This window comes from Cajanus cajan, chromosome 11, assembly GCF_000230855.2.
Source record: "Cajanus cajan strain Asha chromosome 11, NIPB_CcT2T_4, whole genome shotgun sequence".
Lineage (NCBI taxonomy): Eukaryota > Viridiplantae > Streptophyta > Magnoliopsida > Fabales > Fabaceae > Cajanus > Cajanus cajan.
In genome coordinates, this window is record NC_138527.1 from 1,966,591 (window position 1) to 1,983,607 (window position 17,017).

Here is a 17,017-nt window from a genome sequence, read left to right on the forward strand (position 1 = left end):
GTTTAGTCGGATTGAGTCATATTGGGCCCTATTTTTATTTGTTTTTTTTCAAAATCTAAACAATAAAAAAAGATAACAACAATGGAGGAGAGAGGGATAGCGAAGCCACTGTGGTAAGGGACAGCGCGGGAGTCGCCGCAGTTGGAGACGATGATTTTGTCCTGTGTGATGGCAGTGATGACCGCGGTGGATCTGACAGCGTCACAGTGAGGAGTACGAAGCTCGCAGCAGCAAGCATAGGTGTGTTCGTTCTAGCTGCAGCGATGAACCTCGTCGTCCATGTGAGCGAAACTGTTCTCCCTGTGCTAGGGTTCATTCGAGTGATGTCATTCGCTGGAGCCTCGCGGTCCAGCGCGCGAAGGCTTCACTTAACATGGGTGAGGAGGACGTGGTGGTTGGGTGCTGCAGGGGGATGATCCTGACGGGACGGGTAGCGGTAGGATTTCTAGTTTCTACTGGTGTGAGCACAAGGTTTCGCGATGCTTAGGTTTCTACTCTCGCAGTGCTAGGGTTTGTAGTTTCTACTGGCGTGAGCGGCAGTTAGGGTTTCTAGTTTGTGAGTAGAAGAGAAGGTTTCCCGTAGCAGGGGCTTAGGATTTTTAGTTTTACTCTCACGATGCTAGCTTTACAAGAATAAATAACATACCTTTTAATTGTTTTGGGTCGGTCGGGTATGGATACCGACGGGTTCAAATATTTTAACCTGAACTCAACCAACATAACCCATTACAAACCGAGTCTAACAACCTGCAAAACTGGAAAAACCAAAAATAATCGGCCGAACTAAGAAACTCACCGCAGAAATTTTCGGATTCGGGGTGAAATTTTCTTCTCACGCCTAATTTATAGTACTGATAAACCAACCTGAGAAATATTAGAATTGCACCCCAAAATAGTAGGAACAAAAAGATTTGAAAAGATGTGTTAACTCGTGTTTGGATTTTGCAATAAAGGAATGCAGCTAAGTAAAACTCTAGTTTTAATTATGATAAAACCCAAAAAAATATTATAAAAAACACTAAATCGAAGTTTTATTGATCATATTCTATGGCCATAATATTATGCATGGAATTACTAAGAGAACAAGATTTTATTCCCCTGCGATATATGGGTCAGTAAATAACTTTTATAACATTTGTTATTTAGAATTTATTAATAAATTAAATAATTTTTTATTTTGATATTTGTATATATTTTAATAAAATAAATTAAAAAAAATAATTATATTTATATTCTCTTGTGCATGACTTGTTAGCATTGTTTGTGTGATGATAAAAGAAACAAAAATATACACTATATTTTGGATTATCGTTCAATCAAAAATCTTTGTGTGTAATAAATTTATTGATTTTCTTTAAAAAAAATACTTAAAAATTTTGTGTGTATATATATATATATATATATATATATATCATAATTTGTAATTTGTAGATATATATATAAAACAATATTTTATATTCAATACATAATCATAAATTTATATTTCTTAAATATGTATATAAGACACGTCTAGAAACTCGCTGAGAACAAAAGCCAGATGTAAGTCAAACGTATGCACAGCTTTTTGGGTAGCAGCCTCTTTTGAACTATCTGCCCAAATTGTTGACTATTATACAAGAGCTTTAAGTATACACTACCACGTCAAGCTTTTTGTCCGATAATTATTTTTATCCTGGGTTACACATGTCAATTTGATGCCTTCAGATTCAGTGTTAAAATAATATTTTATCAGTGAAAGTCATGAATTATAATACAAATTAATTTTTATTTCTCAACTTTAAGACATTGTATGTATCATACCCATAAAAAAATATACATTATATAGACAATTAGTCATGATCAATTAATTCAATTGTTATAGATTTCCTGTTGTTTTAATTAGTGTAAAATTTGTTATTGAAATTAATTATATATATTTGCTGTATTCAGTGATTTAAAATGAATTAATTTTAACAGTTACTTTTTTCTAACTTTTAAAACAGACAGACACTTAATTATCTGTATCAACAATATGGTATCCAAATTATTTCATTCTTATCGTAGATTATTAGCCCAACACATGCATATCATACAAAAACACATGCAAAGGAATATTAATTCTTTAACGTATCTTATATTCTTAAAATATAATAATTTTTAATTTTATAAACACAATCCAAATTGTCAATACCAATATCTTGAACAAAAACAAAGTTATGCGTGCATAGCAGCCTCATCTACCACGACATTCATTATTCCAACAACCAATTCAAGGAATGAGAATTAATAAAATTGCCACTAGGCTCGAGCGTTTACTTGAAGGAATTATGGCTATATAAACATCATAAAAATTGAAGAAAGTAGACAAGTATTAAACACTAGTAAAAATGAGTTCCAATTCCAACAAGAGTACACTTCCCAAGGAAGCAGGAAAGGTGGATGATGCTTACCTCTCTGCTACGTTACTTTGCTTTAGCCGGATCCTCCCTGCAGTTCTAAATGCTGCTGTTGATATCAATTTGTTTGATATCATAGCAAAGGCAGAGAGTTCATGTCATGCATCTTTATCTGCCTCTCAAATTGCTTCTTTGCTTCCAAATCAACACCCTCAATTGCCTAATAGGCTTGAACGCATCTTGCCACTTCTAGCCAGTTACTCTCTTCTGGATTGCTCCATTCGAACCAATCAAGATGGTAACAAAGAAAGAGTTTATTCTCTCTCCCCCGTTGGCAAATACTTTGCATTTGATAATGATGGAATCTCTTTGGCCCCTCTCACAACTTTAATAAATCGCGGATTTCATGACCTATGGTAATTAAGAACTTTGTGGTACTTAAAGCTTTTTTCTACAATGATGCAACTCATGGATTTTTAATATAACTTTTTGTCATGTGTCTTAATAGGACGGATGTGAAGGATGCAATTGTGGATCCTAATTGCTATAACCATTTCGAAAGTGTCTATGGAATGCCATCATTTGAATATATGGAGAGAAATGGGGAGCTGAATGACATGTTTAACAAAGCAATGGCTCACGCTGGCCCAATAGAAACTAAAATGGTAATCAACTCATACAAAGGATTTGAAGGAGTGTCAACACTGGTTGACGTTGGAGGTGGAGTTGGAGAGACCTTAAAACTAATTCTCTCTGCATATCCTTCAATTAAAGGCATTAATTTTGATTTGCCTCAGATGATTGAGGATGCACAACCTCATCCAGGTACATATATTAGTTTCTCTTCCTCTATATATATAAACAACCCACAAATATTTTAAAACACGTGGAAAAAGCTTTACCAAAATTATTAATTAGCTGACACTCATTTTGCGTGAAGGTATAGAGCACATCGGAGGGTCTATGTTTGAAACTGTTCCAAATGGTGATGCCATATTACTAAAGGTTAGTGAACTACTTGAGAGTTTGATTTTTTAGTTTAAAACAAATCAATATAGCGAAAATAAATTTCTAATCACATTTTCTTCTTTGTTGCCTTTGGCCATTTCAGTATGTATGTCATAATTGGTCAGATGAAGATTGCATAAAGTTTTTAAGAAATTGTCACAAAGCTTTGCCACCACATGGAAAAGTGATTGTTTTGGATCTTATAACCCCAGAGGTCCCGAATTCCAGCGGCACATCTAAGCGTACTTGTGTTGTCGATAATCACATGTTTTTATCACATGGTGGAAAGGAAAGAACTGAGAATGAGTTTGAGAACTTGTGCAAGAGGTCTGGTTTTTCCAAATTTCATGTTGCATGTAATGATATCCCAGGTGCGGTGGGAGTGATGGAATTTTATAAATAGAAAACTGTTGAGCAGTAATTTGAATCTTTGTATTTTCCTAATAGTTGTTGGATAGGGATTATACACTAGAAACATTCTTATCCAAGGACCGAGTGTATCGTACAAGTCACTTTGACCCTACATCGTAATAAATAAGTCAATAGTGAATAAAGAGACATTATGTAATATTTTTACTTATTTTTTTTTAATGAATTGTAATCCTTTTACTCATTCATATAACCTAATACATGTGATTATATATTTATTGTTTCTGCACGCATTGCCTTCATATTTTCTCCACCAAACTTCCCATGTCTCTACTTCCTCCACTTTCCTTATAGCTAGGTCATTCTCACGTTGGAACTCTTTGTTGCGGTTATCAGGCCCAACGATGGATGCCAATAGGGACAAGCCTATTGCCAGAGCATTCAAATGGATTTTTCCAATCTGACTTCTTTTTGTCTGGGATCTCGCCTCTTAAATTGTTTATGCTACCTTAACTTCAGGGGTAGCTGCATGTTCTACTTTCTCTGTAATATCAAAGACAGGTTGTTGAGTAGCTGTTCGCCATAATTGAAAACTGCCACGACCATTATTATCCACCCACGTCCATGCCTATCTAGGTTCAATCTATGGGTTTAAGGTTTTACATGGAACAGCCAAAGTGGTTAAGTGAAATTGGACAAAGATTAGTTGGTTTGTAAATTGAAGCAGTTTCTACGTGGTTTAAAATAGTCTCCAAGATAATGGTATAAATGGTTTGATTTTTATTTGTTTCGATTGGCTATTGGCATTGAATATGACTATTGTGTTCATGTGAAGAGTCTTAATGATAATTCTTTTATTTTTCAGTTAGTTTATGTTGATGATATGTCGAATATTTTTAGCATATCTACAAAAATATACTTTTTGACTTTAGATAAAGGCTAGATCTCTCATTATCGGATATATGCACAAAAGTATAATACCTAATAAAAAAAATTTAAATTGACAAAATTAATTGGGTTACCTGTATAGACCTCTTTTACAACTTTGCAATCCAATGAGGCTCGTGGTGATAAATTGAGTAGATAACACACCATGTTAACAACCTCTACCCAAAAGCCTTTTGAGAGCTCAATATTTAGCCTTAGACATCTAGCCCTTTCAATGAAGGACTTGTTCATCCTTTCTACAACATCATTTATTTGTGGTGTTTTATACACTAAAAAATGTCTCTGAATGCCTTGTTCTTACAGAATGTATAAAACTGTGAATATGTGTACTTCATGCCATTATCAGCTCTCAAGTACTTAATTTTTCTATCATCAAGTTCTCCAACCCATCTAGGAATAGCAAATGGGCAAGTCAAGGCGAGCTTTGCTTATCCCATCCCTACCCCCACAATAGGCAGATCAAGTTTGGATTCAAGTTTTATAGAGGTGGGTTTATGTTTTTAAACTTCATCCTCATTCCTATTCATATCGAGTTTTGTCGGGTTTGGGTAAACTCATAGGGACCTATTGTAATTTACTTACACAATTTAAATAAATTAAATTATAAGTTAATAATTATATTATAATATTTATAATACATAAAAAAATAAGAAAAAACTTATAAATTCATATAATTTTGTTACTTATTTATTGTTATAATTAAAATTATTTAATTATGAAAATAATTAATTTTTATTTTTAATATTTATAAAGATTAAAAACTTAAATTTAATTTTATATTTATATTTATACATATATATATATATATATATATATATATATATATATATATATATATATATATATTTTGTAAAAGAATATGTAGCAAGGTGGGCATGAGGGTGGGGGCGAGGCAAGGAGTTACATACTTGAACCCATATCCGAACCCGATTTCTCAAGTTAGGGAAAACTCATACCTAATCAAGGCAGGTTTTCCTCGTCAAAATCGGGTTGGAGTCAAATAGGTACCCACAGGTGTGAGTTTAGTTGTCATGCTTAACCCTATCGTTCCACAACTTGAACTTGTCAAATAAAATTTAAGGAAATACACCTAGACTTTGTGAGAAAAATCGTCAATAAAATTAACAAGATATTTAGAACCTCCCCCATGATGAATTTTTAGTAGGCCCTTAAACATCAATGCACATAATCTAGAATCCCCTTGGTTATGTGTTTTGCAGCTTTGAAACAAACTCTAGATTGTTTCCTAAGCACACAATACTTGCATAAATCTAGCTTGCAGGTCTAAATTTCCTTCAATAGACCTCTCTTATGATGTTTTCCCATCATGCGCTCTCTACAATGATTAAAACAAATATGTAATATTTTATGGCATCATCTAACTCAATAAAAGGAACTCATCCTATAATTATACTCCCCTATGATATGTAAATATTGTTTGTAGTTTGTTGTCTTTTCATCACAATCAAGGCTACCTTGTACATTCTAATGGCATCTCAATCTCCATCTATCTTATAGCTGAAACCATTTTCCTTTAAGGTATTAAGTGATATGAAATTCTTCCTTAAGTTAAGGATGTTCTTTACATCACACAACATCTCCATGCCATCATCATCCATAACAATTTTAACTTGTCATGTGCTAATGATAGCATAGATTTATCATTGTCCAAATAAACATAATCGAGATTGTTTGACATGTATGTCATGAACTTCTCCCTGTTTTTCATCATGTGATAAAAGCATCTAGAATCAAGGATCCAAACATATCTATACTAATTGCATGAAACAGAAATAACATCTCCCTAACTATAGTAATTTGAGTCATCAGCCACTACCAAATTTATAGAACAAAAAGATCATTCACCAAAATTCTTCTTGTTTGGATAATCACTCTTGTAATGTCCCTTCTAATTTCACTTCTAATTTCACATGTAAGATCTTTCATCTCCTAGAATTTTATTTCCTCCTCATAGAAATTGTCTTTTCGTTCATCCTCCCACATTTTTTATCCCCTTGACATACAGACCCTAACCTTAAGAACCCTTCTCTCTTTTTTGTTTCCTTTAACTATAAGATATAAGTGAAACAATTATCTCTTCTTAATTAATTATTTATTTCTTATATATAAGGATAGTCACAAAGTTTTCCTAACAACTTAGCAAAAAACATGATAGGATCATTGCCTTATCCGCATTGTCAATCATCGCATTGAATCTTAGTAAAACACTGATTATTTGATTCAAGGTATTGATGTGTTGCGGCAAATCAACCCCTTCTTGCCTCTTCAGCCCATATAGCCTTTTTCTTGGCATACAACTTATTCATTAGGTCCAACTGCTTCCATACCTCCCTTGGAGATGTTAGGTCCATAACATTATATAACACCTCATTTGTCAAACAGAGTAGTATGGTTCTTACATCACTTTCTTGTAACTCCCCCCAATCCAATCGATACATGTTGTCAAGTTTCTTCTAGTGCACCGCCTTTAAAAAGCCTTCACTACAAGAAAAATGCAAATTATCGATGGATATAAATTAGTTGGAAAATTTATATTTTCGATGGATTTTACCGATGGAAAAAAATTTGTAGGAAAAGTTATATTACCGACGAATAATTTTTTACGGATACAAATCTGTCAAAAAAATTATATTTTCGACGGATACAAATTTGTCGAAAAATTTATATTTTTAATGGATATACCCGTTAATAATTTCTGGTAGATATATCTGTCGATAATTTTTGACAAATATAAATGTTGAAAAATTTATATTTTCAATGAAAAAAATTTCGTATGAAAAGTTATACTATCGATGAAATATTTTCAACGAATTTATATTTGTCGAAAATGTAAAAAAAAATTACGAAATTTTTTTACAGATGCTTAAGTCAAAAATTTTCAACAGAATGTTATTAACGAATAAATGCTTAATAATCTATCAAAAATTGCATTCATCAGAAATGTTTATATACCTTTCGATAACAATAAAGATGATTAAAATTGACAATAATATATTAAAAAGATCAATTAAATTTTAAATATATATATATATATATATATATATATATATATATTCTAATAAATTGTTATCTAAAAAAGACTAGTAAATTAATAATTTATTTAAAATGTTAAAATTTAATTTATAAGTATGTAATTAATAAATATTTATAATTTTATAAATTATATTGTCATTATAAAATATAAAAGTAATATTTTAAAATATATAAATTATTATTTAAACCTTTAAATTTATGATTCGTTTTAGCAACATTAGATTTAAACGTTAAAAAAATCTTCAAAAGTTGCTTCATCTATCTTCTTTGTTGATCTTCAAGATTACCATTGATGCATTTAATGCAATAATTAAATACTTATCAATGAGCATTAAGATTTTTAGGCAAGCGCACCAAGTCTTTGTAATATAGTGAAATAAAGTTGTCAAACCTCAAGGACTTGTGAGATAAATATGACTTCCTTTATACTAGTTAATACTTGTTGAAATAAAATTTGTAGTGGTTTTGGTCATCAACTTTGCATAAAATAGAAATAGTTCTAATGCTAGAGATCACTTAAATCACTTTGAAATAGAGAGAAATGTCAATATATATAGCTTTTGGGATTAAATTTCATCGATCTAACTCTTATGCATTCCTAATTTTCCTTACTTTTAGATTTTATTATCAAATACCATTGAGTTTGATAAATTCATTCTAAATCAATTCCTTGATAATTAGAAATTCTAAAGTGTCTAGCTTAATAAATGATTTCTCACTTTAATAATTTGGATACCTTACATTAAGAGTAAGAATTATTTCAACTAATAGTTCCAAATATATTCATAGCCTTTGAAACTATTAGGTGATTTCATTCACCACTAGATTCAGAAAACATTTTCTAACCGAAATCTAAATCCAAGATAAAATATAATTGATCAGTTTATCTCAACATTAAGAATAGAATCAAAATCATTGATACTAAATAAAAGATCATTAGATGTATATGAATCAAAAGGAATACATAAAAGTTTGATGATTACACTCAATCTCAACTACAATAGAGATCAGCTCCTCATGGTGGAGGAAATCAATCTAGAAAACATAAAGAAGAAGTGTAGAAGAAGAGAAAGAATCCCTAGAACCCTGTTCCCAGCTGGCTCTTGGACTTTTTGCTCTATGTCTTAGCTCCTCTATTTTTCGATGATGTTCCTTTTCTTTTTTCGGGCCTTATATATGTGATGGAAATAAAATAGAGCATGGAGGAGAGAGAGAATCGCTTTAGTGCTTCTGAAATGACTGAGCGATTCAAAGAATCCTTCACTTTGAAGAAATCCCAAGGGCTGAACCCTTTTGAATCAATGAGCACCTGGGAGGTCGAGATTGAATTTCACCACAGGATCAAACAGCTCAACCCTTTAAATGGCTGAGCCCTTTGGTCCCATGTTCCAAGAGTGCTTGTGGCCTTGAAAGCACTCAACCCTTTCAAGGGGCTAAGTCGTTTGCTTCCAGAGTTCCTTAAAACTTCCAACTTCCTATCCTACAAAACCAAGGAGCAAATTAGTAAAAAAAAATCATCAACTCTTCAAAAATTACTTCACTTTAAACCTTTTTGATTCTATTTACAATTACAAAAGTTTAGCTACTCTTTTCATAATAAATTATTGGATAAGTGTCACAAATTTATAAATCATTTAGTTAAATTTGACACTTATCAGTGAGACGTGCATCTCTTATCTGATCTAGGCAACCACTTATCATCATTTCCTTCTATTTTGAGTGTTGCAGGAAATTTTTAGCATAGAGCAGTTGGGGCCAGTGTAGAGCATTCTATTTTAGTACCTTTTCTGTGATATCTGGGATCTTGCTTTTTGGCTACTCATGGACATTTTTCTTTTTCCTCTTTAAAGCACTTCGAGACTTCTGAAGTTCCTTCTCGTTCAATCTATCAAGGAATAATAGATTAAAAGAATTTATGATGTTAGTCTTGTATAACAGTGTTTAGACAAACTATATGCTTCTTCCAATTTATTTCATCTTACAGATGATATGTATTTTCTTCACATTTCGTCTGATATGTTCTATCTTTGAAGAATGCTGAATTTTGCTTAAAGAAAGTCTTTTGTAAATAATTTGTGTAAGAAACCCCTTTCAATATGAATGATTTGAGGAGAAAAGTTGAGAAATATATGCAAATGGAAGAGTTAGTTGAGTCTCATAGGTAGGCCAGGGTTAAGGTTATGCCTTTAAAGAAAGATAGTGATAAAAGAATAGTTTTAGGAAAAATAGGAGGGAGATGCATAAAGGAGCTATCCACCTCGAGGTCCCAAATACACCAGTTATACAACACTAATTCTATCTTTTGAACAATGTCTCACACAATAGGAGGAGCATGGTTGATGGAGTACCTATTGATTATAATGATGCCTTCATCAACCAGTACCTAGGGCCACCATCTATTAAGAGGGCCAAAACTTTGAGTATAATATTTGGAAGTTGCACACCAACCTTTATTCTAGAGTGAAGGGCTACCTCTATGTACCTGATTGTGGATTTAAATTGATAGGACCAGAAGAAAACATTCCTATCAAACTCTAGAGGCCCTACCTTAAAGTCATTCTTTAGGCATGGGTAACCTTTGTCTAGCAAACATTGCACCTAATACGCATGTGTTTGACCTGGTGACTAACATGGCATACTTCATTTATACCATCACGAGTCAAAAAGGTATTGACATTAGGTCATATATTTCTTAACGGATCTATGAGTTCGCATAGGACAAGAAGGGTCTATTGGGTTTTATGGTGCTAATCCATGGGGATCTTGGTGGACATTCCTTGATCACTATGCCTCGCATGATTTTATTTGACCAGACATCAATGTTGCATATAATTATTGGTACTACAAGCAATAAGGAGTTCATCCACCATTAAGGGCACCTCGTGCATGTCAGTGAGTAGTCGATAGAGACGCAGAGATGTAGGTTACTATTGAAGCTAATCATCAAGCAATAGGATTAATAATGGATGACCTAAGGCATCTTTCATTGCACATGATTACTAGTGTCTAGGGTAACTACCATTTCATCTCTCATGTTGCCTATGTTGCTCAAGTAGCATGGCCAATAAATTTTAGGAACTAGTAAGTTTCTGGCCAAGGAGGAGGTGGAGCTGTAGAGAAGTTATTCGAGGGAGGAGGATGCATATGCCTGTCTAAGACACCATGTTTTTCTTTCTTTTTCTAGCATTTTTAATTATAGTATTGTCTTTATTTTTGAACTATTTTCTAATCCTTGACTAGGCTATATTTGTGATTCTAATTGTGTTGTATTGGAATGCTATATAAATAAAAAAAACTATTGTTAATCAATAATTAATTATTATATTCAAGAAAAGCATAATCTTTTATGGTAATGGTGGAGGTGAAATCACTTTGAAATGTTTTGTATTTATTTCTCTAAGACTGAAAAGTATGGCATGAGTAATTATGTTTTTCAAAAAGGTTAGCTAGTGAGTGAAAGACCCACATATAGTAAGAATGAGAGTTCTCATTTTCTTCTACTCAATTGGTTTTGTTTCAATCTTGCAATTGTGAGAAGTTATGTATGTGTTAGGACAAGATCAAAGAAATTTTTTTTAAAGCTACTTGCCAAAAAGCCAACCTAATTTTTTTCCTAACATTTTCTACCCTTTTGGGCCAAACATTGAATTTCTTATTTTATTAGAACCTAAGCCTGTCAAGAAAAACAAATTGATGCCTTGCACCTTTAGGAATAAGGGAAACAATTTAGTAAAAATTAAGTGGAAAAAGGTTCTAATTTTGGGGTGGGCATACATTATACCCACCACATAAGTAAGGATTCTAAGTTTGGTGTGGGTATGTTACACTCACAAAAATATTAAGAAGGTTGATGAGGACTCAAGCACTAACACAAAGTATTGAGTATCCTTCTACTAAGAATATAAAAGGAAAAAATTTGTATATAAATAAAAAGAAAATATTACAGCAAAAGAAAGGTATAGAAACAAGAATTTGAAAAGGTCTTTTTGGGAAATCTGGAAAGAATTGGAAAAAGTTAAAAATAATATAACTAAGTGTTCTCCTAAAACCGTAGGTGTTTTTGATTACTAGAAAAAAAATTGAGTTCCTTGGTAGTTTGGCCACATTACAAGTCAAAGAAACTCCTTAGTAATATTTGCACACTAATGATTTTCACACAATTGTTCTAAAAAGGAAAGATGAAGAGCAAAAATAAAGTAGGTGGTTTGAATGCATGAGTTGAGTGAAACACTGACCACATAATTACACTTGAAATTGTAATTAATGGAGAGAGCAAATATATTGGATTACATGATTGCTAGTGTCATGAGAGCTTATCTCTTTGAAATTTCTTGATCCATTTCTTGTGTGGATCTGATGTTGTTATTACAATAAACAATGTGATTGCTTAAATAGTTTAGAAAAGAACTATTGAATAATAAAATTTGTCCATATTAAGTGTTCTTGATGCATTTTAAGTAAGATTGTGTTTGATTTATGATTTGTTAAAGGAGAAACAAGATATTGAGTTTGGTGTATTTTGATAATTGTCAAATATATATGCATATACTTTTTATTCAATTTAAACAATTATTAATATATCTTATGCTTCTAAAGCCAAGTTAGAGAGCAACCCCTAAAAATGATATTAGCTCGCTTAAAGGAAGCAGGGTACTCACTAAGAGCAAGCAAAAATTGCTCATAGCCACCACAAGAGCATTCTAAGTGAGTCAGAACAGAAAACACCCTTGGAAGATCGTACAAGCTCACTCAGAATGAGCTACATGATCGCCTTAAGCGAGCAAATCTAACCTAAAAGCCTATTAAAAATGTTTTAAAAAAAAGGTCTCTAGGAGGTTTTTGTATCATACTTTCTACGAGCATCATTCTAAAAAGATTAGAGAGAATTTTTAAGGCTATTATTGTAATCAAGAATCGTCTAAAGGTCCCTCTTCTATTGTGTAATCCTTAGTCATAAGTAGCTAAGTCCCTACTGTTGAAGATTGATATATTTTTTGTACTCATGTAATCTTCCTTATTCTCATTCAATATGTTATTTTTATTTAGTTAATTATTTTTACTTTATGCTTAATGTTTACTTTTGCTAATGCATGATTTTATAATTTTAACTGAGATTGGGAAACCCTTTTAGAATTAAGATTTAGGTAAAATGTTAATAACACTTATTTCTAGGAATAGGGGTAAGTCTTATTGGTCCATTTTTAAGTCTCTGACATTAACACATGTTGCTTAAAAAAAATTAACAAGGAATTTGGATTTTCATTAAACAACCTAGAGTTTGTTGCCTAAGGAATCAGGGTTTAAATATACATGAAGGTTATTGAATTAACTGTATAATTTCTAAGATTGAATGCAAATTGTGGAAGATTTACATGGGGAAAGTTAATGAAACCAATCTCTGACTGTTCTTATTATTATCTAAATTCAAATTCTTCATTACTCTATTACATGATTTTCAATTCCATAATTTTATAAATTTCTTTGATACATGTTAAACAATTTTAATCTCTTTAATCCATTTGTCTAATACTAGAATTAAATTAAACGATTATAACTTAAGTCCTTGTGGATTCAATAACTTGGACTTTTATCCCATTAACTACCCAAGACAATTTGTATACTTGTCAAAAACATAACACTACTCCTATACAAGAACCTTTTCTAAACACTAATACTTTACCACATAATCAAGATGATTTTGATCCAAACTAGTCAACAAATTCTATAAAGCCAAGACAATCTAGCAGAACCACTTAAACACCTACATACCTAAATGACTATGTATTTTCTCAACCTTATCCCATACAAAATTTTGTTTCCCTTACCAGACTTGCACCTTCATATAGAAGTTTCGTCAATCAAGTCACATCTATCTATGAGCCCTAATTTTATCATCAAACTATAAACCTTCATGAATGGAATCAAGTTATGAATGATAAAATTCAAACCTTAGAAACCAACAACACTTGGTCCCTTGTATCTTTTCCATCTAACAAGCATTGTATAGGTTGCAGATGGTTCTAAAAGGTTAAGTACAAGCTTGATGGTTTCGTAGAATGTTACAAAGCATGTTTGGTCACCAAAGGCTACACTCAACGGACTCGGATTGATTTTTTTGATGCTTTTTCTTAGTTTCTAATCTAACTTTAGTTTGGGTCCTTTTTGCAATTGTTGTAGATAAATAGTGGTTCTTGTTATAGTTAGATATTAACAATGCCTTTCTTAATGGTCAAATTTTTAAAGATGTGTACATGGAGTTACTAAAAGGCTATAAGACAAGTATTCCTAATCATGTTTGCAAACTGAATAAGTCCATTTTTGGACTTCAACAACCCTCTTGCCAATATAGTTCATCAAGTTTTCTACTTTCTTGATTGCTTATTGATTTGTACAATCCAAAAATAATTATTCCTTATTCACTTTGGGGTCTAGTCCTTCCCTTATTTTTTTGTTGGTTTATGTGGATGATATTATTTTAGTTAGGCCAAATTCAAAAAAGGTTGCAAAAGCTCAAACTTTGCTCCAAACCTTTCTCAAGATAAAGGTCCTAGGAAACTTGAAATATTTTCTTGGCCTTGAAATTGTTCGATCCATGAATTTTTTTTTTCTCAATGAAAATATACCTTAACTCTCTTGGATGATGTTGGTTTCTTAGGTTGCAAACCAGCCTTTTTGCCTATGGATCCAAATATCAAGTTAAACCTTACTAATGGTGAAGCAGCATATGATCCTTCCCCTTTATAGATGCTTAATGGGAAGGATAATGTATTTGATCATTTCTCACCCTAACATCAGTTTTGCAATTCATAAGCTAAGCCACTATATGTAGAATCCTCGTACCCTACATTTACATGTTGTTCACCATGTATTACAATACCTCAAGACTGCTCCTGGCCAAGGTTTTCTTTTTCCATCAACCAGTTCCCTTCGTCTTATTGCCTATGCAAATGTTGATTAGGACAATTGCTTGGACATATATCATTCAACCATTGGATTCTGTGTGTCCCTTGGTGATGCCTTAGTTTCACGAAAATCAAAGAAACAACCTTTAGTCTCTTAGTATACAATAGAAGTTGAATATCAATCTCTATCCTCAATGGCTAATGGATTTTATGGTTTACTCGTCTCTTGAAGAATTTTGAAATATTTCTTTATTCCACCATGGTTTTTTAGACAATCAATTAGCAATCCATTTAGCCACTATTTTTGGTCATCATGAACATTCTAAGCATATTGACTTAGATTGTCATTTTATTTGGGAGTTGGTGCAATCAAAATTGATCCATATCAAGAGCCAATATTAGCTAGTTGATGTTTTCACCAAAGTCTTGCCATCATCTAATTTTTCTACTTTAATTCACGAGTTGGGAATCATGAACATATATCTCCATCTTGAGGGGGGTAGTAGGAATATAACACATGTATCTTTTATTATTCCTTTGTATGATAATTGTATCTTTTGTTTCTGTTACTTAGTTATGTTTCCTATTTTTAGCTTCATATATAAGTTGTATTCCTTGCATTGAAACAATAAGAGCTATATTTTCTTAGTCTTAATAACCAAAAGCAAGGTTTTTTATAAAAAGGAAAACAAAATATTTACAAGCACAAAGTAGCAAACTAATTTACTTAGCGACTCCAAGCTATGAGTCTTCCTTCCATTCTATCTAGGGATTCTTGAAGCACATTGAGGTTTTTTGAAAGATGTTCTTCTAGTTTTTTGTTTCTTCCTTTGTTTTGGGTCCTTTGAAGTGTGATGTATCCTCTTCAAGTTCCTATTGATCTTGCCCTTAGAATAGACAAATCATTTTCTTTATTTCTGCTCTCTTTTATCCATCTCTTATCCCCTCTCTCTCTCCTTTATTTTTTCGTCTCTTTTTCAACTAAGCTTTTTTCTTTCTCCTACACTTGTCTTTTTTCTCTCCCCCCTTTATTTATTCTCTCTTTTATCCATTTCTTCTCCCCCTCTTTCTCTCTTTATATTTTTTTCTTCTTTTTTTCATCTATGTTTTGTCTCTCTCCTTCACCTATGTTTTGTCTCTCTCTCTTCCGTCACTTTGACCCATGCTCTTGTTGGTCTTAGTTTAATAGAACCTAGAAGGGAGTTGAATAGATTCTATCCCAAAATGACTCTAATTTCAAAATTTCTTGATTATAGCCTACCAAGATATTCAATACTCAACCTTTAATCAATTTCATTTAACAAATTATAGGAGATTACAAGGTACAATACCAATATATCAGAATTTCAATGTTAACACAGCAAATTAGTCACTTATAATCAAGGTTAATTTTATATTACCAAATTCTTAATCAATTTCAATTGCAAGAATAATATTCAAAGTATGAATGGTAATTGAAACAACATATCTTTTAAGTCTTTGAATTCTTTAATCAAATTTATAACAAGATTATTAAAGAGATAAGGGTAAAAAGATAAAGAATACAGAAATTTATACTGCTTCAACCATCCACTTGGCCTACATCCAGTTTTCTCTTATTTAGCACCCACTAAATCAAAGATCATTCACTATAATATTGTTTACAAACACTATGCACACACAATATTACAAGAATGCTAACACACATCAATTTTGACACTACAAGATTGAAAAACACACAAATTTTTGCACCCCACAAAAATTATTTGAGAAATCTCACTCAAGATTTCAAGATCCCTTATTAAGACACCCTATCTCAAGTGATACACCATACAAAATGAAAATACAATTTAAAAGATCATAAAGATATCACCTAATTTATGTAGACATTGATCTTTCACAACTGAATTCACTTCTTGAATTTCTTTCTTCAAGAACACATGTTCAATCTTTGCACTTTTCTGTATTTTAGAAAATATTTCTTTGATCAACCTTTGATTCTTGTTTCTGAAAGCATTCTTTTTCTCTAATGTTATTTTTCAAAAAGATTCTCTTTTAATTTCATAAAAGATAGATATTTAAAGTACAAGACGTATTTCAGTTATAAAGAGTCAAACGCAAGTAATCTATTACCCTATATGGTAATTGATTACTAGTTCATCTGAAAACTGAATTTTGAACATAAAGAGTTAGGGTAATTGATTACGGGACTTGGTAATCGATTATCCCGAGCTTCACAAAACCCAGAATTGTATTTCATTTTGTAGTAATCGATTATCTCCTCTGGTAATTAATTATCCCGATGAAAATCTTGATTTTTTAGCCTTGTTTCAAGCAAGAGACACTGTTTTAATCTATTACCAACTCTGGTAATCTATTAAC

At 31.9% G+C, this 17,017-nt stretch overlaps 1 protein-coding gene across 1 annotated transcript; it reads left to right on the plus strand.

The window, feature by feature from the left end:
- Nucleotides 1-1,423: 1,423 nt before the first annotated feature.
- On the plus strand, nt 1,424-4,041 carry LOC109787883 (isoliquiritigenin 2'-O-methyltransferase). The gene is made up of 4 exons (XM_020346473.3): nt 1,424-2,791; nt 2,884-3,200; nt 3,316-3,380; nt 3,487-4,041. Exons 1-4 carry the CDS (start codon nt 2,367-2,369, stop codon nt 3,784-3,786), a joined length of 1,107 nt encoding a protein of 368 aa, XP_020202062.1. The 5' UTR covers nt 1,424-2,366; the 3' UTR covers nt 3,787-4,041.
- Nucleotides 4,042-17,017: the final 12,976 nt, after the last annotated feature.

Excerpts from the sequence above, each read along its gene's own strand:
- LOC109787883 (XM_020346473.3), top strand. The coding sequence starts at position 2,367 with ATGAGTTCCAATTCCAACAAGAGTACACTTCCCAAGGAAGCAGGAAAG. Across the intron at positions 2,792-2,883 it reads CGCGGATTTCATGACCTATG|GACGGATGTGAAGGATGCAA; the intron begins GTAATTAAGAAC and ends GTGTCTTAATAG. Across the intron at positions 3,201-3,315 it reads GGATGCACAACCTCATCCAG|GTATAGAGCACATCGGAGGG; the intron begins GTACATATATTA and ends TTTTGCGTGAAG.